The sequence below is a fragment of the Lissotriton helveticus genome, chromosome 4_2 (genome assembly GCF_964261635.1).
Source record: "Lissotriton helveticus chromosome 4_2, aLisHel1.1, whole genome shotgun sequence".
In the NCBI taxonomy this organism is placed as follows: Eukaryota; Metazoa; Chordata; class Amphibia; order Caudata; family Salamandridae; genus Lissotriton; species Lissotriton helveticus.
In genome coordinates, this window is record NC_136064.1 from 4,358,907 (window position 1) to 4,385,965 (window position 27,059).

Here is a 27,059-nt window from a genome sequence, read left to right on the forward strand (position 1 = left end):
CACTTTTACGCCGCCAGTGCATCACTTTTTGTGACGCACCAGCGGCGTAAAAAATGTGCCTTGTTGCACCATATTTGCAAAGTGATGCATCTAGTTAGAATGCGTCACTTTGTAAACTCCTGCGCCACATTATACCTACGCCAGGTATAATGTATGTAGGGGGCGTTCTGATGCAAGAAGGGTCATAGAAGTGACGCAGTGAAATCTATAAGATTTAACTGCGCCACTTCTAGGACAGAAATGGTCAATATCTTACTCCTGCCTCACAGCAGGTGTAAGACTGACGAAGGCCCTTTCACTTGGGGCTTGCCCCACGTGAAAGGACACATTGCTGGAGTTGCGTCACTTTTGTGACACACTCCAGCAATGCGTCACTTTTGGTCCATACAGATACGTCAGAAATACTGAAGTATCTGTGACTCCTTGCGACATGATGCGCCATACAATAAATATGATGCATCAATCATGTCACAAGGAGGGCAGACTGAGAAGTGACACATCACTGCTTTCACGCAGCGATGCGTCACTTCTCATAAATGAGGCTCATAATGTCCAAGCAGTGTTTATCTTTTAAGAAAAAGAAATACGATTTTTATTTTCATTGTCATTGTACTTGGTAACCTACAAAAAGTTACCTCAAAATAAGTTTCCATAAACTCTGACTTACAATGCAACTTTTATGGCGAAAGACACACTTACAATTATTTATGAAACTATTGCTCTCTGTGAGAATTGAGTGGGCGCACAGATATCTTACTAGCAATGTTCGCTTTCTTCATGGAAGACTGAGGGTATCCTTGTAGTCTGACTTCACCAGGCCTGGACTGGCCGTTGCGGGCACCGGGCAATCCCCCGGTGCGCCGGAAGGGTGGGGGCTGGTTTTGGGCCCTGGGGGCCGTTTTTGTTACACTGCCGTTTTTGCAGCATAGCTGCAAAATCGGCCCTGTAACAAAATCGGCCGAAAACCGGCCCTGACAAAGAACTCCGTCGCACCTCCAGGGGGCCGGGCGAGCACTTTGCCAGGGCCAGTTTTGGTTCTCAGTCCAGCCCTGGACTTCACCTATTTTCAGGTCAGTCCTTTGGCTTTGGAGAGCAGTAATGCAGGTCTCTTGCAGTGTCAGGTGGCCTTTAAGAGTTGTGTTAACACTTCTCTTCTCCTTTTGCACTGCTCCTGAATAGTTGCTGACCGTCTGGACACAGTTCACCGTTCGGGTGCCAAACTACGCCGGATGATGCCAGGGACTTGGATAGCTGTAGAAGCTCACAGTGGATGGTGCATCAAGACGTCATGGTCCAAACACAAGGTCACACATGCCAGCCTCACACTTGGAATGCCTCTTTTTGGGGCAAACCCCTCACTTGTGCTGGAGTGGCTCACAACTGGTGAAGAGCCTCCAAACAAGGTACTGGAACAAGGCTGCACATGTTCGCTACACACATGTGGGAATTCTTGTTAGGGTGAGCGCCTCACTTGGTGTGCAGGGAGCCACAACACGTGACAAACGCAGACACCAATTGTCATGATGGGGTCACACGTGCTGCCCTCATGCCTGCAAGTGTTTTTGGTTCTCAAGCATGGCAGTCAAGAGAATCATCTTTGAAATGATGCAGGGATTCTGGTCGTGGTCCATGTTAGAGGTCTGGTCATGGTCCAGGTTAGTAGCAGTTCACGGCATGACTGGAGCTCAGCAGCATAGATCATGTTTTCTGTCCTCGGTGTACGGTCCTTACTTCTGAAAGGAGACAGCGACAGATTCTGCCTGCGGTCCACGCTTTACTGTACACAGGTGTCCAGAGCTTCTGCAAGGTGAACACTGGATAAGCACAAAGAGTTCGCTTATAGTGAGTCTTGGGCCCGTTGACCCCAATCTGACTACCCACTCTGACTCCAAGTTATAACCAAACTGTAGGGGAAATCTAACCCTAGTGAAGGTCATTTTCTTTGCAGGTGTTGAGGCACCATGACAACTAGTCACAGGGCTCCAGGCACCGCTGTGGTCAATCCGGTGCTGTTGCGGGAGGCTTCTCCGTCCAGGAGGACAGAACACAGGATAAAAGGAATAGCCTGGTAGCCCTTCCCCTTTGTGCAAGGTATGCAGTCTTGGCCTTGCATTGGTCAAGTGTTGCTCCTGTGAGGTGGAAGGATTTGGCCTAGACCAGGGCCTGTGAGCAAAAACAGTCTTGCTGCTCCTTTCTCGTGCATGATGACTCCAGCCACACAGTTTCACTTGCCAATACAAAGATTCTGCAGAGTTAGGGAACTGGAGGGGTAGTGGATGGGGACATGCAGAGCACTGACTACCATTAAATCTTATGAAGCACCTACAACCTTAGGGGCTTTATACTTCCAAGATAGTAGCATCATCTGTGTGCCATGGGCCCTAGTGCAAGAAAGGAACTGGGGCCCCTGGCTGCTGTTTGAATGATACAATACAGCAATAACCAGGTTTCAATGAGCCCCTCAGGTCTTTGGGACCTGGTGCCATTGCACCTGCTGCACCAATTGAAGCTATGCCTCTGATCCAAAATGGAACCCTTCGTGGGTAACTCATCTCTCATGTACCCAGGGACATGCATGCACACAAAATGCAATCAGGTGGATTACTGGTGCCAGTCAAGGTGCACTGCAGGGTTTTGCCACTGGGATTCAGATAAAAATCTGGATACTCTGCTACTACCATCAGCAGCAACCAAGTACTAGTATTACCATAGCCTGGCCATGGGGGCAGTAGATATACATGTTAAAAAGAGTACCACTTTGGGGGTGTACTCCTTTCACCCAACAGAGTCAAGTACTCTGTTTATGAACAACATATAAAGCCATTGTAGAACACTTTCCAGGAAACTTGCGACATAGATCTTTTGCACAAGAAAACATGGTGTTAACAAGTGAAAAGTCAAACGCTGACTATACTAAAAGAGGGTAGGATTATGAGTAGGTTTCAAATGGTAGAAAGAGTACCTGCGTGTAGTAACCTTATTGAGGCAGTATTGCTCATTTGTACATGTGGGGAGTTTTTAATTTGTCAATCATATTAATTAAATGAAAAACATGTTGATTTTTTTTTAAAATGATACATGTGGAAATACATTTTCTCTTTGCCTTTAGGGCTGTCCTACAATTTGTAGGATTAGACCTTGTCTGTGACCAATATCCAGACATTAGCTCTCTATGGGTGCATAAATATGAAATTATTGGAATTCAATAATTTAGGGAGATCAGCAAGGGGTACTTGCTTCAAAGACGTCAGCGTCAGTCTCCCTACATGCTGCTACCACGAGGCTCGTGGTAGCAGCATGTAGGGAGACTGACGCTGACGATAGGAAATACAAGATTTAAGCGAGACGTGACGTATTGCACAGGAACTGTTGACTTGGACGGTCATACACCGCTGGCAAAAGAAAGGAAGGGAACGGCAATTGAGAGAAAAAGGAAATTAGTTTTAAGGTGTTCTCTTGATGACCATACAACTTTGAAGCAAGTACCCCTTGCCGATCTCCGTAAATTATTGAATTCCAATAGCTACCATCTTGCGGTGATATTCAAGAAAAAACTTATATATATAGCCAAAGCGCTACCTTTCAAACAGGATTGAAGTCTTCTCCCAAGTTCCAAAACAAGGAATACTCGAGGTAACAATAGATTTCCCCGGTCGTAGAGAACACATATCTTATCTGGCGGGTTCTGAGGAAGGTGGTTTCCATCATTGTTCAACTCCACCGAAACGCGTTGACCAAGTCCTTTTAAAATCCCACCAATCAGAGTGGCTATATATTGGGCAACAGATATAACAACTAACAGACGTGTTTTATAAAAACAGATATTTGAAGTTATGAATGTGTAAGATTGAGAGAGAGTGGTGTGTGTGTTTTGGTTCTCTACCTGGTGATATATGTATAGTGGTGTAGGAATAATGAATTATGTATTCTGAATAACCTTTTGATAATTATGATGCAATTTGTGCTAAAAAAAATTTGGGGAAAAATCATGGAAAAATACAAAATATGAAATGAAGAAATAATTTTTATAAAAAAATAAAAATAAAAATAATGACAAAGTAAAACAAATGTGTTGTATTTATATTGTTATGCCTGTATAATTGGAGTAGATACCCTGAAAAGTCAATAGGTCGCGAGGGAGTTTTTTTGCTAATTGTTTGCTCTTGTTTTCCCCTCTTCTCCCTGACCTGAAAGTAATTAACTTAGAGGGGGTCCCCCAAATTTTTTACTTGACGAAAGTGTGAATACATGCCTCTCTATCCCTGGCTTTGACCATGATGCAATAATATAGCATCTACAGAAACACGGATTAATCACTAGAACCGTATGTATATAGTGCGCATTAGGTGTGCATGGTTTGTGTCCCTATTACAGGATTCACTAGGCGTGGGACACACGGGGCTGGACCCCGTGTAGTCCTGATGAAGAGCTATTAGACAAACAGCTCGAAACATGTTGACAAAAACACATTACTGAGAGAACCTGACTCATTAAGGTCAGGTTTCTTCTCAGTAAACGACCCCTGATTTTTAACCATACCAACTAAGGGCGGGAATAAAAGAGTGGACAACTAGTTAGGTATTTTTTAACTTTCTTTCCCTTTACACTCCACATCACTGCACTACACATAGTCTAAAATAAAAAGTGCTCCTACGTAATTCGCAAGTCGCAGCATGACTCAATCCCTAGTGGATTGAGAGGTACCCCAATGATGAAGCAGGACACCTAAGGGCAACCCTGGGGGGTGAGGGGTCACTAGAAAAAAAGTATTTTTTCTAGACAAGGGATTACAACAAATTCTTGCTGTATCCTATCTAATTCCCCAAGGGCAGATTTTCTTTGATATACTAAATTTTTGTCTAACCATGTAACTGCAAGGAGGATAAACCTTGCCTCTATCTCTGCCTCCCTCTCTACTTTGGTAACCAGATATTTTGTAGGCATTTTCCAAAGATGAACTTTTCTTCTTCACTTCACCCTTGTGGGAACCCCATGCAGAAACAGGTGCAATCAGCATACGCATGAAACAACAAGTCATCTTGTTCGTCCTATGAAGATGTACCAGAGGTCCTTTAGAGGCAGAAGAGTAGGTCTCTTTGTGAGAAACACCAATGGGCATGACATTCCCGATCAATTGCTCTAGTCTTTCTCGCTCTCGTCTACGATGACACAGGCATAATGTCATCTCTGCTCCAGGACAGCAAAAATATACATTGCAGATGTATCAACTGTAACAATATTATATCATATATAACCAGGACAGTTCGGAGCGCTTTAATAATGACTTAACTTACCTTAGTTACGGATCAGCCATCTTAAAGTGTGGCCTACTGATTTTACATACTGGGTCTTTTAGCCTACCACTTGAATTGGGAGGTAAAATATTGCAGCAGTATTTCAGTTAGTGTATTGCTTCAGCATCTAATTTGGAATTGTATCAAGTAAAATGGAGTATAACGTCAGGTAAGAGCTATAATGTGCATGATACCCCACATAATTATCACCATCCTGTTTCTGGTGGTATGGCATGTGAAATTCTGTCTTCTCCTGTAATGTTACAAGCTTAAAATGAGGGTTAGAGGTAAAAAGAGCAAAAAATGGGTTTGCGCATTTAAACAATTTTCAAGTTTCTAAATGACCGCTAAGTGCACGTACAGAATTCATTACTTTTAGACTGGCCTACACTGTTGAATAGATTGTTTATCTGACCAAAGAAATTAGTATTTTTTAACTATTATTTTTATTGGAAACAAATGAGAAAGAAACTTTAGACATTTCTAGCATTGCACATATAACACATTTGCAAAACAAGACCAATTGTGTACCAAGACGGAGTATATTTCCCCAGAGTGCCTTCTAGTCATCTGTTTGCGAGTGGGGCTTTATTATTTCTGAGAAGGTCATTCTAAAAGCGTCTCTCACTGTTCATTTGACCCCTCCTCTCGCCTCCTCGAGCTTCCGTTTTAAACAGGAAACAGACACTGAGTCGCGGCGCTCAGGCACAAACTTCCTGCGGAAGTCTCAAGACGTCTATATTAGGCAATGGAGGAATGTGAAGGTCTTGAGTAAAAACACAATACTTACTGGTGTGAATGAACACAGTGCATCCCCCAAGGGCAATGCCCACTGCAATCACTTGCTTATTTACTGCATGCATAAACTTTATCATGCAGGATAACCAAGAAAGGTGGAGGAAAAGGGACTTCCTGTGATTTAAGACCGCTTAGCCGCAGCACGGGACACACTAGTGAGAGTAACCAGGCGCTTTATAAACGTGCTTATTATCATTATTATTATTATTATTATTAGTATTATTGTATGCCTATGGAGATCATAGACCACAGCCCATATTTTGAGCCAGTGGTTGAATGTGGGGCCCACTGGCACTCGATTTTGGGGACGTCATTTATTTTTCATCTGCAAACTTTGATCTGGATCCGAAGAGAAATACACAAAAGGGAGAAAGAAGAAGGAAAAGAAAGAGAGAAAAACAGTGACAAAAGGGGAAAGGAGGGATTAGAAAGGACCAGCAAGAGTGAGATAAAGAGGCAGCGAGTGTCTGGTGGCAGATGTAAGAGGCGTTAGGTGGAGTCAAGACCACATAGCTTTGGCATTCAGCATCCTGGCCTACTTAGATAGTGACAGCTGCAGACGTCTAAATAAAGCTCTGGGCCCTGGCACTTTTGCTGTCACAAACGAAGCACTGATAGACCATTATTCCAGTGTATATCTTACAGACCCGTTTAAGTATTGCAAAGTAAGTTGGGAATAACCATAGCCAACTGAATGCGTTTGGCAGCGACAATAAAGACACCCTGACCAATATAATTACGTTAACATAACAGAGGTACCAATGTGATTCTAGTATTATCCCCTCTTTCACGTCTTATCTTTGTAAAAAAACATATATATCCTCATATGTTTTCTTGGTCAGAATTGCAATGTAGACTTTACAAAGAAACACTATTTAGTGAAATCTACTAACAGGTGGAACGAAAGAAGAGTTTTGTGGAAACTCATGGGCTCACATATTCACAGGTCAATATACAGCCTATGGAAATTGTGCTGACACTAGGAAGAGGATGGCACTCCTGATGTGCAGTAAAGAGATCGATGACTTTATGACATGGTACGTTAGCTGGTGTTTGGGAAGCGCAGCATTTAACAGCACTGCAGCTTAATTCTAGAGGGCACTCCAAAAAGAGTCCTGGTAGCAGACCGTGAAGCTGTTAATAGCCCGGTGCCATCTATATGTGACTAAGAAGCCCACAGGCAAATATAATGGGAGCAATCAATCAATCAATCAATCAATAAATTTGTAGAGCGCGCTACTCACCCGTTAGGGTCTCAAGGCGCTGGGGGTGGGGTGGGGGGTGCTGCTACTGCTCGAAGAGCCAGGTCTTGAGATGTTTCCTGAAGCTGAGGTGGTTCTGGTTCAGTCGTAGGTGTGTGGGGAGGGCGTTCCAGGTCTTAGCTGCCAGGTAGGAGAATGACCTTCCTCCGGTGGTGGCTCTGCGGATCCGTGGGATGGTGGCGAGGGCGAGGTTGGTGGAGCGGAGCTGGCGGGTGGGGGTGTAGAACGTGAGTCGGATGTTGAGGTATTCCGGGCCTCTGTTGTGGAGTGCTTTGTGTGCGTGGGTGAGCATTCTGAAGGTGATCCTTTTGCTGACGGGGAGCCAGTGAAGATTCTTCAGGTGGGTTGAGATGTGGCTGTGGCGAGGGATGTTGAGGATGAGTCGTGTGGAGGCGTTTTGTATGCGCTGGATACGGTTCTGGAGTTTGGCGTTGTTCCGGCGTAGAGGGTGTTCCCGTAGTCCAGTCGGCTGGTGACGACGGCTTGTGTGACCGTTTTTCTGGTTTCGGTGGGGATCCAGCGGAAGATATTCCGGAGCATGCGCAGGGTGTTGAAGCATGAGGATGATACGGCGTTGACTTGTTTGGTCATGGTGAGCGAGGAGTCCAGGATGAAATCCAGGTTGCGTGCGTGGTCCGTGGGTGTCGGTGCGGCGCCCAACGCCGGGGGCCACCAGGAGTTGTCCCATGCCGAGGGGGTTTGTCCGAGGATGAGGACTTCAGTCTTGTCCGAGTTGAGTTTGAGGCGGCTGAGCTTCATCCAGTCCGCTACCTCTTTCATTCCTTCCTGGAAGTTGGCGGTGGCTGGGTCCTTGATGAGGGAGAGTATCAGCTGGGTATTGTTGGCGTAGGAGTTGATGTTGATGTTGTCCTTGCGTGCGATGGAGGCGAGGGGGCTCATGTAGATATTGAAGAGTGTTGGGCTGAGTGAGGATCCTTGGGGTACGCCGCAGATGATTTCGGTCGCTGAGGAGCAGGAAGGGGGGAGACTCTCTGGGTTCTGCCGGTGAGAAATGAGTTGATCCATTCCAGGGCCTTCCCCTGGATTCCTGCGTTGTGGAGGTGGTGTATTAGGGTGCAGTGGCATACGGTGTCAAAAGCTGCTGAGAGGTCCAGGAGGATGAGGGCTGCTGTTTCTCCGTCGTCCATCATGGTTCTGATGTCGTCTGTGGCTGGATGAGGGCGGTCTCGGTGCTGTGGTTTGCTCGAAATCCGGATTGGGAGGGGTCGAGCGATTCGTTGTCCTCGAGGAATGCGGCCAGCTGTTTGTTGACGGTCTTCTCCTTGACATTAGCCAGGAAGGGGAGAAGAGAGATGGGCCGGAAGTTCTTGAGGTCCCTTGGGTCTGCGGAGGTTTTTTTTCAGGAGGGCGTTGATCTCTGAGTGCTTCCAGCTCTCCGGGTAGGTGGCTGACGTGAAGGAGCTGTTTATAATGTTCCGCAGGTGGGGTGCGATGATGGTGTCGGCCTTGTTGAAGATGTGGTGGGGGCACGGGTCGGAGGGGGAGCCGGAGTGGATGGTGTTCATGACGTGGATGGTGTCTTCACTGCTGATCGGGGTCCAGGCGTTGACGGTGTTGGTGGGGGTCGTAGGGCAGGAGTACGGTGGTGGGGGTTGGGGTCCGAAGCTGTCGTGTATGTCTGCAATCTTGCGGTGGAAGAATGTGGCAAGGGAGTTGCAGAGGTCTTGCGAAGGGGTGATGTCGTTGTTGCTGGCGTTCGGGTCCGAGAACTCTTTGACGATGCTGAAGAGTTCTTTGCTGTTGTGGGCGTGTTGTCTAGTTGTTCCTTGAGCGATGTCCTCTTGGTGTTCCGGATCTGCCGATGGTATTCGCGGGTTGGGGATTTGAGGGCTGTCATGTTCTCCGTTGTCTTTTCTTTGCGCCAATTATTTTCGAGAGTTCGGCAGGCTTTCTTTGTGGCTTTGAGAGTGTCCGTGAACCATGAGGGTTTTCTGGTGGTGGTCTTGCTGTGGGTGTTCTTGAGTGGGGCGAGGTCGTCGGCGCAGTTGGTGATCCAGTGTGCGAGGTTGAGCGCTGCGATATCGGTGTCGGGAATGTTGGTGTCGGCAGGGGGGTTCTGGCTCAGTGATGTGGTAAGCTGGTCCGTGGTGATTTTGCTCCAGCATCCAGCATCAGGGATCCGATGCGTGTGGTGGTGAGATGTGGTCCTCCTGTGGCGTGGTTGAAGGCGATGTGGTCGCTGGCTGAGAAGACGGCGTCGAGGGTGTGGCCGGCACGGTGAGTGGGGGTGTCCACTAGTTGCTTGAGTCCGAAGCTGGCGAGGTTGTCGAGCAGTGTGGTGGTGACGCTGTCGTTGTTTTCTAGGTGAAAGTTCAGGTCTCCTAGGAGGATGTAGTCTGGTGAGGCTAGGGCGTGCGGGCTGATGAGGTCGGCGATGGCTTTGCTGAAGTGTGCGCGTGGGCCCGGGGGTCTGTAGATGAGTGTTACTCTGAGGGTGGTCTGGGGGTCAGTGTGGATCTGGAAGTGTAGGTGTTCGGCGGTGGGGATGGTGTCTTCGGAGTTGGTCATGATGCTGACGGTGTTCCTGTAGATGATGGCGATCCCTTCTCCTACTTTGTTGATGCGGTCCCTTCGGGTGATTTTGTAGCCCTCCGGGATGGCTATGGCGATGTGGGGGGTCGAGGAGGTGTTCATCCAGGTTTCCGTGAGGACGGCGACGTCTGGTGCTGTTGAGTCGAGAAGGTCCCAGAGTTTGATGGCGTGCTTGTGTACAGAGCAGGTGTTGAGGAGGATGCACTTGAGGTGGTTGTTGTTGCTTTGTTTGGTGGGCGTGGAGCGGTTTTGGAGACAGGTGAATCTGCAGGCATGACAGGTGAAGGGTCCGTGGGTGCGCTTGGGGGTGGCTCGATAGCAGGCGGGCGTTCGTCCGGTGTTGAGTGCGTTGAGGGTTGCGGGGTCGTATCTCAGTCGGTTGGTCTGGGTCCGGCGAGGTCCAGGGGTTGCCTTTGAAACGCCTTCGGCGCGCAATCGGGGCGCCCGCTGGGCGTACGCATGGACTTCGTCATAAGTGGCGAAGTTTGAGGGAGGAGCAGCTGGGAGGCGGGAGCGAGGCGGCGAAGGGAAGGGGGGATCGGGTACAGAAGGAAAGAGGGGCGGGGCCGCAGGGGAGTAGCGGCGGGGGGAGTACCGGTGGGAAAAACAAAGTAGGCGAGGGGGCAGAATACAAAAAAGCCAATCACCGTACAATCACGGGCAGCAGGTCAAAATACAAGAAAATACAGATTACAGCACAATCACAAAACCAGAATACTTAGCTGCAGGAGCAGCGGCGAAGTCGCGGTAGCAGCGGAGGAGCCTGAGCACAATCACGGGGAGCCGCGCAGTGCGTGGAGCGACCGGCCCTAAGGTGGGGTCGAGGGTCGCACCCACACCCTTATTGGAACAGTTTGAAGCTGAACATTAGTCGTGTCTGGTGACAGACCGCAGAGACTCCCATCTGCTAGTGAGGATTTGAATATTTCATGGAAGAAGCAGTCGGGCAGAAACCCCTCTTCCTTGGTTGTCTCCTCCAGAAGCAAAAACACCAAGAAGGCCCTGTAGGCTGATCTCAAAGCCAGAGCCAAAGCTTTGATGGCCACCAGTCTAACCATCTGTGACTTTAGACGAGAGGTGTGATGTAAAGATCTGTGCACATGGGAAGGTCGCCGAGCACCAAGGCGATTCTAGAGCTGTCATGCAGCATCACCTTGTGGGCAGAAAGAGTCAGTGATTCTGCAGACTTGGGCAGACCCTAAGAATGGCGCATAGGGGGTCAAGGAATGGGAAGAGAAAGTCACTGATCCAATAGACATGGAGTGTGTGGATGGACGTTACGAATGGACAGACAGGGCGAAGGAATAGGCAGAGAAGGCACTTAGCCCATAGACATAACCAGTGTGGGGGTATCCTTAGTAATGGGCAGATAGGATCATTGATCCCATACGCAGACCTTAGGAATGGATGCAAAGGGTCAAGAAATTAGCAGAGAATGCATTGATCTTATAGACATAGACAGGGTGGGGGTATCCTTAGTAATGAGCAAAGGGGTCATGGATTCCTTACGCATGGGCAGTGGGAAGGAAACCTTCCAAATGAGCAGAAAAGATGAGAAATGGGCAGAAATTGTGATTGATCCTATAGACATGGGCAGTGTGGGCAGCTTTAAGAATGGGCAGAGATGGTGGTCACATTTTTAGGGGTTTATCCGACCTCTGGACCCCATTGCCCAGGAAAAGAACTCACGCCTAGAGGCGGAGTAGAACTAGGCAAGCTCAGGCTTACAACTGCCCTTAGGAATAACCAGGCGCTGTTGCTTTCATTCCAGGTTGCTGACGTAAGTACTTCTAGGGTCTTGGCACGAAGTCCCTATGGGCAGTGTAGGAGATACAGACCGGCGGCAAAGGGCAGGATTCTTCCTGGGGGCTGAGAGACAGAGGCAAATGTGTGTGTCTTTCACATAGAAGTTGAAAAACAGTCCATGAAGAATTGTATTGAGATGGGTCAAATCAGTCTTATAGAAGGGGCCAAGGAACATGTAATGGAAGAGGGTTTTTAGGGTAAAGGGGAAAGTTTTGTGCATTGTAATCTCCCAGAGAGGAAAGTCCTCAACCACTGGACCTTCAAAGGGTCCCATAAAGTTATTATACAAAACGATATTGAATTTGGTGAGAGGTCAAAGAATATAAGGAAAGACTAGGCAATCGCTCTAAAGAAAGCAAAGATGTCCTCCTAGACTAAGATATTTGAGTGATTGTACTAAGGAATATCGAGGCTAGAAATATCAGGCTATACTAATATCGTTTACAGAGTATCGAAATATAAGTGCATAAAGAGGAAGTATAGATTTACTATTCTTTTCTCCACATCACCTTAAAGAGTTATATATATATATATATATATATATATATATATATATATATATATATATATATATATATATATATATATATATATATATATATATATATATATATATATATATATATATATATAAGAATATATACCATCAAGGTACCCATATGTGGAGTTTGGTATAATCTATAATTACCTTTTGATATTTTGTCCTTTGATAATGTGTCCACGATATTTGAGGCCATAGAGATTTCTACCTTGATATTTCGATGTCTAACCATTTCAGGCAGAAACCGGGTTGGGGAAGGAAGTGATAAGAGTCGCAGAAGCTGGAAGCAAAGATATTTCTCAAGGATTTTTGATTTCCAAGCGTGGGCAGTGATGGGCGGTAGTTGGCAAGAGTCTGATGGACAAGGGAAGTCTCATTGAGGAGAGGAGACATGATGGCTTCATTAGCACTCCTGTCCTGGGCATACGTCCAGAGGTGGCGGAAGCTCTCAGAGGCCCTGTAGCAGGAAGTTCCATTGAAAATCCAGGAAGTTCCCTTGGCCAGATAACTAAACTTCAACTATTAGAAAGAAACTGTACAGAGTAATGTGTTTTTCTCACATAACATGCATGAAAGCCAAAGGGTAAGGATCATCCCCAAGGTTTAACTTACCAGTGACAAGGAGACCTTAAATTCTGGAGAAGACACGCGGCATGGTACCACAAGTTCCTCCTCGGTGTACATGTAGGCCGATGCTACAGTTTCAACGGGATTCACAAAAGGCTGAGCCATGTCTACAGATAAAACAGAACAATGTAGTCCACGTAAGAAAAAACGACCAAACCAAATGCAACAACCTGGAGACAGAATGCAAACCCTCTACTCATGTTTAAATGCTGAACAGATAGAGAAAGTAGAGTGGATCCCTCTGCATCAAATTTGTCCCTCTTACGAACTTCAGAAGCAATAGCTCTTTTTTTTTAATTGATTTTCCAAGGTGAGATATACAAACATTTCAAATACATTTCGTACTAGCACATTCAGCATGAAGGAATCTGTAAGCAATACATCATTACAAACCTTAGTAAACATCCCTAGCCCTCCCCTCCCACCCGAGTCTCAGTTCACATTTGACGTGGCACTACAATACAATGCAACCTACCCCCGATGGTGGACACGGATACCTTGAACAATTTCATAGCAAACAGGTAGACCAGTTGCCAATAGGCCTACCCCCCAGCAGTGGTCCTGCAGTTCTCTTCCGACCATCTGATCGCGTCCAGAGTCTTCCATCTGCTCGCTCAGGGCCAGCAAAAAGTCTCTCAGAGGGGCCCAAATGTCCCTAGGACACGATTTTCTCAAAAGTTCCTCTTCGTACAATGCCAGCTGCTCATTACAATACGTCATATATGTTAACCACTTAGCAGTACTCGGATCCCGTTTCCCATCCCACGTAAACAGTACTCTCCTCTTGGCCAACAGCACTGCTATCTGAACAAAGCGACCCATTGCCCCACGTATCTCAGGTATGTACCCTAGCAAGCAAATCAGTGGCGTGCACTCCAACCTATGTCCCGTCATCTCATACAACATGTCCAACACACCTGTCCAATATGCCTGTACCCTCTGGCAGCCCCATGCTAGGTGGACAAAGTCTGTGCCCTCCCGCAGCGCCTGCAGCGGCTGGTGTCTCGAAGCCCAATTTTGTGTAACTTCACTGGGGTATGATACGAATGGTGCAAGAACTTTAGATGTATAATGCGCAGGTTACTATCAGCTGAGAGTTTGCTTGTCAATCCGCAAATCCAGCACCACATATCTCCCGTGATCTGCGCGTCCAATGCCTCGTTCCACCTGTCCAGGCTCCTGTCTATCGGGTATACCGATTCCTCTTGCACTGTTTGATAGAGTTTAGTAAGTAGATTTTTCCTGTTGGGCGCTGCTACCACCAACTGTAGTGATTTCGATACCGACGGTTCATCCGGGAATGTAGTGTAGTGGTCCCTTATTGCCCTGCGCAATCGATAACACGTGTAGGTAAATAATAGTGTGGGATTGGAGATGTAGCATGTGTCCTCGCTAGTAATATATTTCCCATCCCGATATAGATCTCCCAACAATGTTATACCCGCCTCCTTAAGGGTGGGCAGCGCTCCTCGCTCCCTTGCCACGGATAATGCACTATGCCCTTCTATCGGCATATTGGGAGCGTATAACAGACGTTTCCGAGTCCTGCGGCCTATATTGTTCCATGCCGAGACCGTGGCATCAATAGTATTAATTTCTGATCTGGGCGTTGCTCTATGTATATGTGTGATAATACCATGTAGTGGGATGTCCCCGGCGTCGGCCTCCTCGACTGCCACATGCGGGACGAAGGCGTGCGGTTTGTACCAGAAGTATGCATACTGAGCCAATCCGCAGAGGTAGTAGATATAGAAGTCAGGAGCGCTGAACCCACCCTTGTCAAATGGTAGCGTAAGTGTGGCCCAGCTGATTCTAGGCGGCTTCGCACCCCAAACCAGTCGGAGCAATTGTGTCATTTAAAAAAATTGTTTGTTCAAACGAATCGGGATATTGGAAAACAAATACAAAAACTTGGGCAATATCACCATCTTTATAACCACTATTCGATCAGCTAGCGACAGAGGCAATCTCACCCATTTGTCAACCTGATCGACCAGGGTAGTGTACGCTCTTCTGTAATTTTCGCGAATTACCTGCGTCGGATCGCAATGAACCCCTACACCCAGATATTTCACCGGATCCTCTGACCATTGCAGAGGGTATTCCAACTGAGGCGACGTAGTGGCCGGCGTGAGGGGGATGATGACCGATTTCTTCCAATTGTTAGTGAGGCCCGAGTATAATCCATAACGAATATATTCACGGATAACTTGTGTGAGATATGTTTGAGGCTCCCGGATGGACAAGACCATGTCATCCGCATATGCAGAGATTCCCACCGGCCTATTATTGAAGTTCAGGGCCGCCGCTCTATGTGTTTGGCGAATGCGACAGGCAAGAGGCTCTAGCACTATGGCAAAGAGAAAAGGAGACAGCGGGCATCCCTGTCGAGTGCCTCGTTGGATGGTGAGTGGCTCCGATGTTAGACCACCTACTCTCACCCTCGCCGATACATCTGCATATAAGATTTGAACCCAGCGGACAAAGACAGGAGGGAACCCCATACGATACAGAATGGAGAACATATATTGCCATTCGATAGAATCAAATGCTTTGGCCGCGTCAAGTTGCACAGCCGCCGCGGGTAACTCGGGTTCCAACACATGGAGCATTGCAAATATCATTCTCAGATTCCAGGACATGGACCGGTCCGGAATGAAACCCGACTGGTCCGGTAGCACCAGAAGGGGCATCAGAGGATGTAATTTAGAAGCTAGAATCTTGATGAGGACCTTAGCGTCAATGTTGATGAGTGATAAGGGGCGATACGATTCGCACCGAGCTGGGTCTTTGTCTTTCTTGAGTAGGGTGATAATAAGCGCCTGTCGAACTGATGGTGGGAGATAACCAACCTCATGTGCCTCCGCATACATTGCGAGAATATGAGGCACCAACAGGTACACGAAGTGCTTGTAAAATTCCGCCGTAAGCCCATCAGGCCCCGGCGCTTTCTTATTGGGAAGCGATTGTATAGCATCCCTAACGTCTTGCTCATCTATAGGTAAGCTGAGGAATTTTCTGTGTACATCAGACAGCCAAGCGCATGCCGTGTCTGATAAATAATCTGTCAGGTCCGATTCTACTAAGGTGCCCCTAGATTTATATAGTGTTTCGTAGAAGTCATGGAATTGGTTGAGAATGCTGTCCGGGACATGGTGTTCTTCGCCCGCATCGTCCACAATATGATCTACCAGAGGAGCCCCCGCCCGTTCGCGCAGTCGTTGAGCCAAAACTCATCCAGGCCGTCCTCCCTCTCCATAAGCCCTACCTACAAAGCGTACGGACATGTATTTAATCTCTGAGGTCGCCAGCTCATTATATTCCTCAATGTATTCCCGTATCAGTGTCAGTGTCTCAGGCGGGGGCATAGAGTCGTATGTAGTTTCTAGTTCTCGCAATTTACTTTCAGTGTGCCTCAGTTGTCCCCTTATGTCTCGCAGAATGCCCGCTGATGTACCTATACAAACACCCCTGATCGTGACTTTGAACACCTCCCACAGGGTAGCCGCACAGTCTACTGTCTACTACTGTCGAAGTATTGCGTAATGGCTTTGCTGACGGTATCTCCGTATATCGGGTCCAAAAGGGAGTCCGCTCTAAAGCGCCATGTGAATGGACGGTGAAGATTGTGCGGTACCTGAAGCGTCAACATCACCGGATTGTGATCCGAGAGGGTCCTCGGAAGGGCGCTGGCGTTGGTGACCCATTCCTGTACGTCGCCCCCCAGCAACCAGTAATCCAGTCGGGACCACGTATTATAAACCGGAGTAATGTGCGTGCCCTCCCTAACTCCCAGGTGTCGCAGCCGCCATATGTCAGACAGTCCTCTCTCCTCCATAAAGTCCACCTAGCAACTTTAAGCATACGATGACTGGCCAGTGGGGATTTATCTACAGCGGGATCTAGACATGTGTTTAAATCACCCCCAAAAAACAGAACTGAGTCCGGCCATGTACGCAGTACCTGAAACAATGTTAGGAAGTATGCTGGCTCATCGACCACCGGACCATATATGTTAGCAATGGTGACCATCACCCTCTCCAATTTCCCCCGCATCACCGCCCACCGTCCAGCGCCGTCTATTTTAGTGTCCATTGGTTGAAACGTAGTACCCTTATTTACTAGGATTAAAACTCCCCGGGCATAATTGGAATATGATGACGCCAGCCTAAACGAGTCCCAGCGCTGTGCGATGGCTCCCTCTGTGTGTTTAGTCAGATGGGTTTCCTGCACTAGAGCAATTTGAACGCCTTTCCTATCTAGATAGGCAAGCACTTGCCTGGTCTTCCTGGGCGTGTTTAGACCACGTACGTTCCAGGTTATACAGCCATATTGTTCACCCATCATGTGTCCCCCCTGCACGCGGTCTCGAGCCAGCATCCTGCCACCATGTACAAATGTAGACCTCATCTTGTGCGTTTAAGAACGTTACAGCATGTGAATACTTAAAAGACTCGGAACCCCCCCACCGCCCACTTAGGCTCCCCCAACCCGCCAAAACACACTCTACCCCCCCCCCCGTCCCATCAAACATAACAACAACCATACTAGTTTGTGGGGTATGCCCATGGAGGGACATGGCGGCACCAATCACTTCCGGCACAGGGCGGAAGTGGGCCACCGCATGCAAACCATGATTCCTACATATCAGAGGTCATGTCCAAAGCAGTCTAAGTATTATCCCAGGTGCAAGCTGAACCAGACACCACCCTAGTGTCTCAAGCCTCACCACAAGGCTCTACATCTTTCAGGACACCCACCACAGCCAGGCGTCACCCCAATGCTGCACTATGTCCCCACAGAACATTAGCCACATGTTCCAATATTGCCCTCCCCACACAAGCATGTCTTCCCCGCACCTCACCATGTTAAATTAACAGCAGGAGTATATCAGCCCATCAATCCTTGATCACAAACCTACATTTGGTCTATCGAGTTCTCAGTCATACACATCCGACGTAGGGTCAGTAGTCTTGCGTGAGGACTTGAGGGATTTCGCGTACGCCATGGCCTGTTTCGGGGTAGAGAAGATTTTCCCGCCGTCGAACTCTCCGGTTCTCAGCCTGGCAGGGTACAGCATGGCGTATGGGATCTTTTCTTGCATGAGCAGCTTTTTTACGTTCTGAAATTCTTTCCGTGCTGCCTGAACTTGTGCCGTGAAGTCCGGATAAAATGCCAGCGGCGTGTTCTGATATATCACCTTGCCCTTTTGTCTGGTAATGCGCAATACAGTGTCCCGGTCGCGGTAGTTGAGTAGGCGGACAATGATAGGCCTCGGGGGTGTGCCCAGGGGTGGCCTCGCCGCCAGCGAGCGGTGGCCCCTTTCTACCGCGAACATCGGGGACAGTTTGTCCGGGCCGCATACCTCTCTCAGCATAGTTTCTATGTAGTCTTCCAGCCGGCCCACATTTGTCGATTCTGGCAATCCAAGGATTCGGATATTGTTGCGGCGTGAGCGTGCTTCAATGTCCTCATTCTTTGCTTGGATGATCGCAAGCAGCTTCGACATATCAGAGGACTTCACCGCTACTTGTTGGAGGCGGTCCTCAGCGTCCATAATCCTTTGTTCCGCCTCGTCGAGGCGTGCAGCCTGTTTGTACAAGTTTGCCGAGAACTGGTCCATGCGGCCGTTTAAAGCCACTGTGTCCCGTTCAGTCTCGTCAGATTGTGGCGGTTTACCATTTTTCCGAAGTTCAAAAGTCAGCTTCGGTTGGGCCCTGTCGGGCTTGCCCATGCTTGGTTTCTTGGTGGGTCACTGCCACAGCCCAGGCCCCCAGTTGTATTCGTCCCCTTGCTGCAAGCGCGTAGCTTCTCCAGCCGATGTGGTAGGAGGGGGGAATAGCAGATGTCACTAATCCACCATTCAGCAGGTGTCACCACAGTGTGGCAAGATGGAATGGTTCCGATGCTCCTCGGCAGCCACACGCTCCCCCGCCGTCACCCCAGGTGGACACCAGTGTCGTCTCTTCCCCTGCGCTCGATCAACCCCTTCACCACCACCACTTGGGTTCACACTTAACCACTAGCCCAGGCCCGAGCAGAAGCTGTCACAGGGGCTGCAAAGTCTGGCTCAGGGTCTCAATTTCTCTTTGGACCGGCACACACTCCAGTCTCGGGGGGTTCAGTGCGCCAGTTTACTTCCGTTATTAGGGCTCACTCCAACGCCAGCCAACATACACGGGTACTCTATCTGGGATTTGTGGCCTAGCCACGGCCTGTCTCGCTCTCCGCAGCCGGGCACTTTCCTGTATCCGCTCCCAGCACCCCCGTCGGGCAGCGCGAAACTCGAGGGGCGCTCGCTAGTCCCCTGTGCTCTTCCTCCGCTGGCGCCAACTTATCATGAAAGCGCGGTTCTGCAGCGCGCCGTTGTTCTGCCCACAGTTCTCACCCCAGAGGCCGTCTCAGGGGGCGCAAAGTCTGGCCCAGGGTCTCACTCTCACTTAAGACCGGCACTCTCTCCAGCCTTGGGGGGCACAGTCGTCCAAATGAATTCCGTTATTAGGGCTCACTCTGTCTGCAGCCGACATACGCGGGTCCCCCTGTCTGGGATTTGCGGCCTAGCCGCGGCCTGTCTCGCTCCCCGCAGCCGGGCACTTTCCTGTATCTGCTCCCAGCATTCAGCAGTCCCACCAGGTAGCGCGAAACTCGAGGGGCGCTCACCAGTCTCCTGTGATCTTCCTTCGCTGGAGCCCACGGAGCATGTAAGCGCGATCCGGTGGCGCACAGATCTGCCCCCGCTGTAACGTATTTTGTGTCCGTAGACATGCAGCAATGTCTCAAGTACGGGGAGGAGCACATAGTCAACCCCGCGGTCCGCGAAGAATCGCGGCCCCGGGCAATCCGCTTTCCCCGGGTGCCAGCCACCCAATCTCCCGTTGCGGGCCTCCAGGGGGAGCACAGCGAGCCTCCTTACCCCGCACTCAGCCGCTGGAAGGGCGGCGCAGGCACTGCGGCAATCTCACACCCACAGACGCCTGCAGCAGTTCCAGCCTTCTGTACTGCACCACCCGTCTCCGCGCCTCTTGTCGGCACAGGCCTCCGGCCGCGGGGGCAGTGATGTTGTCGTGCGGCTACTGTCGGCCGTGGGAGACCTTTCAGAGGTCGTCGGGCGGTGGTCGCAGCTCGCCCCCTTTCAATGGAGCATCAGCAGTGCCCCGAGAAGCAGGATATTTCAGGATATTATGCGGTGGACGGCGGAGCAGCCTTACAGTGCTGCCATCTTGCCGCGCGCCAAGCCACGCCCCCCGAAGCAGTAGCTCTTAAGTTGCAAAAAAACACTGTTTTTCTCTCATATTGACATATAAATAAGGAGAATAGGCTCAGAAGAGGATTTGGGATCTTTAACCATAGCAATAGGTCAGATGAGCATCTTTGCCTGGAGCCTGTAAATTCATAATTTTGGGGTGATTCTTACTTCAGGGTGAGCTGGCAAATGTTGTACAACCTTATGTTGCCGACTGTGCTGTTTTTTTAAAGAGAGAGCGGTTAAGTGAGTGTTTGCTCTATGGCGGCAGCCTTTTTTGAATTGTTCTGTTTGGGGGTAGAAGAGAGGATGAGCTCTCTTCAGGAAGATCATGACAGCACTGGGCCCTCACCTGGAGAACATACCACTCACTTGGGGTGCCAAGGTTTGGACCGCCCGGCCCGTTCCTTCAAATATGAAGCTGAGGTTCTATGATTCTTGAGCCTGACTCCATTTTGTCTGAATTGTCCATTTTAGTGTTGCCCTCACGTAGGCCGTAGAGGTGAACGAACGAACAAAGTTGCATGGGCCTCATTGTTCATGTATGCATTAACAGGCCCTTTTTGACTCTGAAAGAACTACAGAGAAACTGACCTCTTCACCTGAAACTGACCTTTTGCGAGGCAAGTTTCTCTAGCTGATTGTTGTCTGAAATTGCTAACCAATGTTCAGGAAATCGTTAACTTTTAGTTTCCTTGCACATATCTTATCCTGATCAGCATCTGAATTGTTTCTTTCCTTACGACTTTTCATTTCATGGGTTGTGCTTTTCAATTATAAATTTGTCCGGCTTGCAAAGATTGAATTTGGGACAATCCTAATAATTAACTTATGGTTTGGTACGATGTAAAGTGAGCTTTTTGGAATGTGATAATGTGTGGGAAATCTGTTTCTATTCGTCAGAATTTGTCGCAGTGTGTGTGCATTTATAATGAGAATATTGTGTATAAAAGGTGATGTCTTGCTCTATGAAAATTGAGCAGTTTCTTGAGTTGTACACCGTGTTGTATTGCTGGGATTACTTCTACTAACTGCAGCTAATAAATGTGATCTCTGACGCCACCTAGAAGTATTCCGTGTCTCTGTATACCAAGGCAAGGGAACCCGAAGACTTCGGGCGTGTCCCTGGCACCTCTGGGTCTTGAAACCCCAGTTCTTCAAAGCAGAGAACTCAAGGAGGCGTCATAATATCCAAGATCCTGATGTTTCCATGTGAGGCACTAAGTGGGCTTTGGTGTGGGTCTTCGGCTTAAAAGTTACTAACTTTAATGGATGACATTTACGGCACAGGGTGGGACCTTGTTTAGCTGCCAGGAAAGGCCCTCCTCCTTTCAGTGACCTGCAGTTGTGTTGTATCACACTGTCTTTACTAAGCAGTAACAGTTTGGAGAAGAGGATGTGGTGCAGAGACCAGAGCTGAAGGCTCAGGAGATTGAGATCTGGATTCGAGCTTGCCTTCAGCACAACAGTCTGTGATTCTGGGCAAATCACTTAATCTCCCTGTGCTCATGGACAGTGCCTGGATAGCCTCACAGGTGATAAGAAGCACTATATAAATCTACAAACTTAACTTAACCTGCATGCATCCAGGTGGAGCTTTAAGGGGCTCAGGAGGAATGGATCTCACACATTCCTGTGCTGCCTTCTTAATGACGGTTCCCCATCCAGGAGTAGGTGTAGGGCAACTCTGGGTACATCTCCCTCCCGTACCTCCGAGGTGCTACTGCACATGAGCCCGCCTTGAGAGCCTTCAAAGGATCGCAGCAGGTAATAGCGTGGCCTGAAGGGGGAGGAAGTGTCAGAGTCGGGCTTCGCCAGAATAGTGTCCTGGCCAGACAAAACTGTGGCACCCTCGCTGCAGCTGAATAATATGAGGCAGCAAGGAGCCTATATAGTATTCACAGTTCAGTCCCTGGCTGTGGTTTATTTGTAAAACAATAAGTTCCAGGGCCGTCATCAGGGAACCACTGTGTAGCTTGCGCCACCCATTGCCACTGCCAGGGCTGCGAATGACAGTACCTGCACAGCAACTAACTATTACACTACTACAAGTGTGACAATGCAGACTGTTTCAGCCCTGCCCAAATCTTTAAGAATAAGTTGGGCAGCAGGTTTTAGTGGTAATGAATGTATATTGATTTAATAAACAACTATTGTTCCGCTTATCTCTAAATTTTATCGACAGCGCCACCATGTGGCAGCTGTCATTTGTGCTGGTATTCACAATTAAGTGCCGGTGCTGGGCACCGTAAACCACTGGCTCAAATTAAGCACTGGTCCCTGGCTGAGCCTCTCAACATAGTCATCTCCGCACCTCCCCCAACTCACTCTCTTTAATTAACCACAGCTCAGCTTCACCCTGCTGGAGCCAAGTTGTTTGTTTGTTAGGAGCGGTTGTTGGTGACTGGCAGCAGTAGGTGAGCGGGAGATGAGAGGGCAGTGAAAGGGGCTACTGGAGTGTTAAAACAGCGCCTGTGGCATGTAAATAAATTATTAAGACCACTTTAAACTGAACACTGAAGGAAAGTCAGGGGGGCGTTGCTGTGTGCTTGACCTTGTGGAGATGGCTTCCTGCACCCCTCTGAAGATCTGCTCATGGGACCTGAGCCCTGCTGACCAATGCAAAAAGCTGGCCCTGGGAGGTGTGGCCTAATAGCCAGAGCAGCTAACTTCGGCACTGGGGAACCCGGCTGAAGTACCGGCTGAAACCAGCGTCTCGTCAACATCTTGTGATTCTGAGCAAGTCATATGTTCTGCTTGTGCCTAAGATAACATAAATGTGACCTTGGGTAGTGTAATTTGGTGCTTGTGTAAACTTTGCTGATGCCTTTGGATCAAGTTTGTGCTATATAAAACTTGAAAAAGGGTGGGGTTGGTCTGCTCAAGGGCAAGATTTATGCATACCAATAAAATGATCTGTGGAACACAACAGCACCACTACGACACCCCGTATGTCACAATATCAATGTATCTATGGTAAGTGGCTGCATATATATCTAACACCCTTCTGCAACACAACCACTTATGCAATCGTATAACCCTATGCTACAGCCTGATTACAAGCTTGCCCCAGGCACCCAATGTTGTCTCGCATGGAACAAAGGTGACCAACACACGTTCAACCATTTGATGCCATGCAAACTGCGAGTGCTCCTGCTGACATGCCGGGGGTATGTAACTTAACATAAATACTACATGCAGAATAGCCTCTTACACATCTCTCGATAAAGTGCTCTAGGCCATGCAATGGTGTAGAAAGCGCTATATAATTACCAGTACAATACCACAAGCATCCATGCAACCCTCCCGATTCAGGTGGGAGACTACTGATTTCAAGGCTAGTCTCACGCCTCCTGATTCCTATTCAAAACCTGATCCTCTGCAGGCTTTTGCAGACAGGAACGGATGTACGACATTACAACGCATGCTTTTACCACGCATGCTTTTACATCGCACGTTTTACAACGCATGCCTTTACAACGCATAGCGCTTTGGGGTGCTGTATAGTGAATAGTTTAATTTACTATTCCAACTCCAGTCCCCGTGGATAGTTGGGAAGGTGTTGGATAGTAAATTAAATCTATTCCCTATCCTAGAGCGCCCCCCAGCGCAATGCGTTGTAACGGTTTGCGTTGTAAAAGTTGCGATGTAAAAGCATTGCGTGGTAAAAGTTGCGTTGTAAGTGATGTTTCCCAACAGGAACTGGTCTTGTGTGACTCAGAGAATACAGTGCTTGTAACCTGCTCCTGCAGGCCAGTGCACACATTTTTTGTCACGCTTTCTATGCCTGCCATAGCACTTCCTCCGTACTCCTGACAGTAAGATGAAAACAACCAATCTTTTTATTTAGTCCCAGTACATGACAATAGACCAGATTCAGGCCTCAATAGAAGTCAATGGGAAAAATACATTCTCCCAATTATTTAAATAAAAATCTCTCACTTTCCCCTTCTATAATGTTGGCATGTATGCCGCAGGTAACAAGCCTGGGGAGTCGAAGTTCACCAGCCTGAGGTAACGTTCTTTGCCTGCCCTTCACTTCCGGGTTGAACGGCTTCATGGGAAGCAGACGTTTCACGGCTGACCTAGGGCTCTCTTTCCTCTTCTGGCTGAGTTACACGGTAGCAGGACCTGTCAGTGGATAAGTACTGCCTGGCTTGTCTAGTCTGACCCTTTCGCTTCCTGTGTTAAAAAGTGCCGCATTTTGTTGATTTCCAGCTTCCGCTGCAGTAGAACCGATGGTTAAAGCAAACCCACACATTCCCTAAAGAACTGTTAAATCTTCTTTCTCTTAGCTGAACCACGTTTTGCATTTGGCTGGGGACATCTGATGTGACACAATATAAGAGTAGAGTAATAAGATCATTATTGCATAGTACATTCTCTTCATCTTCATGTGCATGTTTAATATATAACCTTTAATATTGCAGTTTGGAGCACGGCAATGTGAAGTGCTCTAACTGCATGACTGCCACCCCCTTGTTCTAATTTTTAAAGTATTCCTTCTACCAAATCCTGAGGCTTAGGGGCAGATGTATCATCCGTTTTTTTTGTCGCAAACGCTGCGATTCGCAAAATAGCAGCGTTTGCGACAAAAAAAGGGGATTTGGAATGTATCATGCAAAAAGCCTCGCAATATTAAGGAATCGCAAATTTTGCAATTCCTTAATATTGCGCGGCTTTTAAGAAATGGCAAATTGCGATTTCTTATTTGAAATGTATTAAGCATTTCAGTGTTGCGATTTTTGACTAAGAATTCGCAAATTACCACCAACTTGTAGTTGGTGGTAATTGGCGAATTCTTTTCAAAATGCACTTTTTTTAAATTCTAAAGGTGCCATATGACGCTCATACATGCCCTTAGGGCATGTATGTGCGCCATATGCGCACACATGTCAAATTCAGGGGTGCAGCAGGGTGTCCTTAAGACACCCTTGCACCCTTGAAATTATTCTCAATTTGCGATTAGCAAATTGCTAATCGCAAATTGAGAATAATTTCACATTCATTCCTATGGGCCTCCTGGCCCATAGAAATGAGTGGGAAATTATTCCTTAATTGCGATTAGCAATTTGCTAATCGCAATTAAGGAATTTTAAGAAATCGCTAATAAATAGCGAATTTCTACATACATACCATTTTGCACTTTTCAAATAGCGATTCCTTAAAAATCGCTATTTGAGAATCGCAAAATGGTATCTTGATACATCTGCCCCTTAGTGAATATTTGGCTGGTATAGGTTACGCTGATCTGATGATTTTAACTGGGTATAACATTAAGTTCTCCTGGTTTGCAGACCACAAAGGATCTGAAGAGATCACTCAAAAGCAGATGCCCTGTTGGGCTACCTCCACTTAGATCAGGTCATGTGATGTACTGAAGTGGTTATAGAGCGTTTCATACCTCTATATGAAGCCATAGAGCATTTTCTGACGGGTAGCATGCGAGAGTGTTGGAGAGTGAGTGGTTGGTGTATCTGTTGTGATCCTTATGAGAAGTGCTCTGATGGTGTGCATAAGTGCTCACAGACAGGCTCTTATCTTGGCCGCCTCTGTGTAAGGTTGAAGTACTCGGCTAGCCCATCGGCAGAACGCACCGACTGTGGGACAGCTCAGGAAAAAAAGACCATTGCCCTATCCAAAACTGCACCCATTGATCATTTTAAGAAACTGAGTTTTCTAATATAGAATTTATTGAGATGGGAATGTCCCATGCATGGTAAACATGCACCCCTGCCTTAAGGGACCTGACAACATATGGAAGTGGTATCTGGTTTTAGTTGGCCGAGCTAGCAGGCTTATCTACCATGCAAGCTTAGACCTGGGCTTGTCCACAGTGAGCCCAAGGTCCAGAACTTGTTCTGTAAACTAGAGGGAAGCACCACATGTGCCCTTTTTGCTGACAAAGGGTTGCAGTTCATGTTCATGATTGTTCATAAGAAATGGTGGTCCCAGGATACCTATTTTTGTAAATTATTGCTACTTAACAGATCTTTTCTGTGTTACAGGAGGAGTGTGACCTACCAGCCCTTCTTGTGTAAAGTTCCACTTCGATGTGTCACCCACAGGCTTGCACCGATGACCTCTGTGTGGGTTGAGTGAATGTATGTAAAGTGTGCATGGTAGCAAGATCCCATGTTGGGATAAGAGACTCACTGCTGTGACCAGTGAGATTAGTTTTGGACGGCCCGTGGTGTGATGGAGGATGGGCTAGAGTGTCCCCGGACAGTGGAAGTGTATTGCCTGCATTCTTAGAGCGGAAGGAAGGAGACCTTGACAAGGCAAGAGACTACTAATAGTCCGTCCTGAGTGCAGGTGTTTTTTGGATGGTTGAGAGGAAGAGTGAGGCAGCAGATTCTGCTGTTAAGAGCTGGGAGGTTTCTAGGTAGGGCCTACCTCTACCCTTTGGTCTTTCTTTGATTGCTACTTGAGGAATACCAGGTGCATTCTTAATCTTCTTTGTGCCCATGATTTGGCACACTCCTGCTTGGTGCCAGCATCACCACTACTTGATGTGAGAGCCATCAACCTGCACAAAGGCTGCACCTGCACTGCAGCCAGAATATGAAATCTGAAAGAGAACCAGCCTAAACTGGTTCTAGAACATTGGGCAGCAGTATAATAGTGGAATCAAAATCATCTAAGTTTGTTCCAGTTCAAAGTTCGTGACCTACGAAGGAATTGTTCCACAGAGTGCTCACAATGTTGTTTCTGAACCAGGACTGGTGTCTGGATGACAGCCAGTCTCCCAAAGGTGAGGAGGCAGCACTTGAAGGGTGTGGTTGTGCCTAGCAGCCTGCCAGCCTGCTCAGAGAGGAGAGGGTTTGACCCTGCAGGGGAAATGTCTTCCCAGGAGCCCTGCAGGAGATGCTACTGTCCAGGAGGACAAGCCCAACCATGTTCCTAGGGAGTGGAGCACCCAAATGACCTCCCTT

General features: G+C 48.0%; 1 protein-coding gene across 2 annotated transcripts in view; it reads right to left on the bottom strand.

Moving 5' to 3' along the window:
- The window catches only part of LOC144752173 (vascular endothelial growth factor receptor kdr-like), a 655,129-nt gene that overhangs the window by 381,652 nt on the left and 246,418 nt on the right, over window positions 1–27,059 (bottom strand). For both annotated transcript variants that reach the window (XM_078640102.1, XM_078640103.1), the window contains exon 4: window positions 12,867–12,988. In XM_078640102.1, the coding sequence (XP_078496228.1) occupies window positions 12,867–12,988 (122 nt within the window). The remainder of the gene's footprint in view (window positions 1–12,866; window positions 12,989–27,059) is intronic.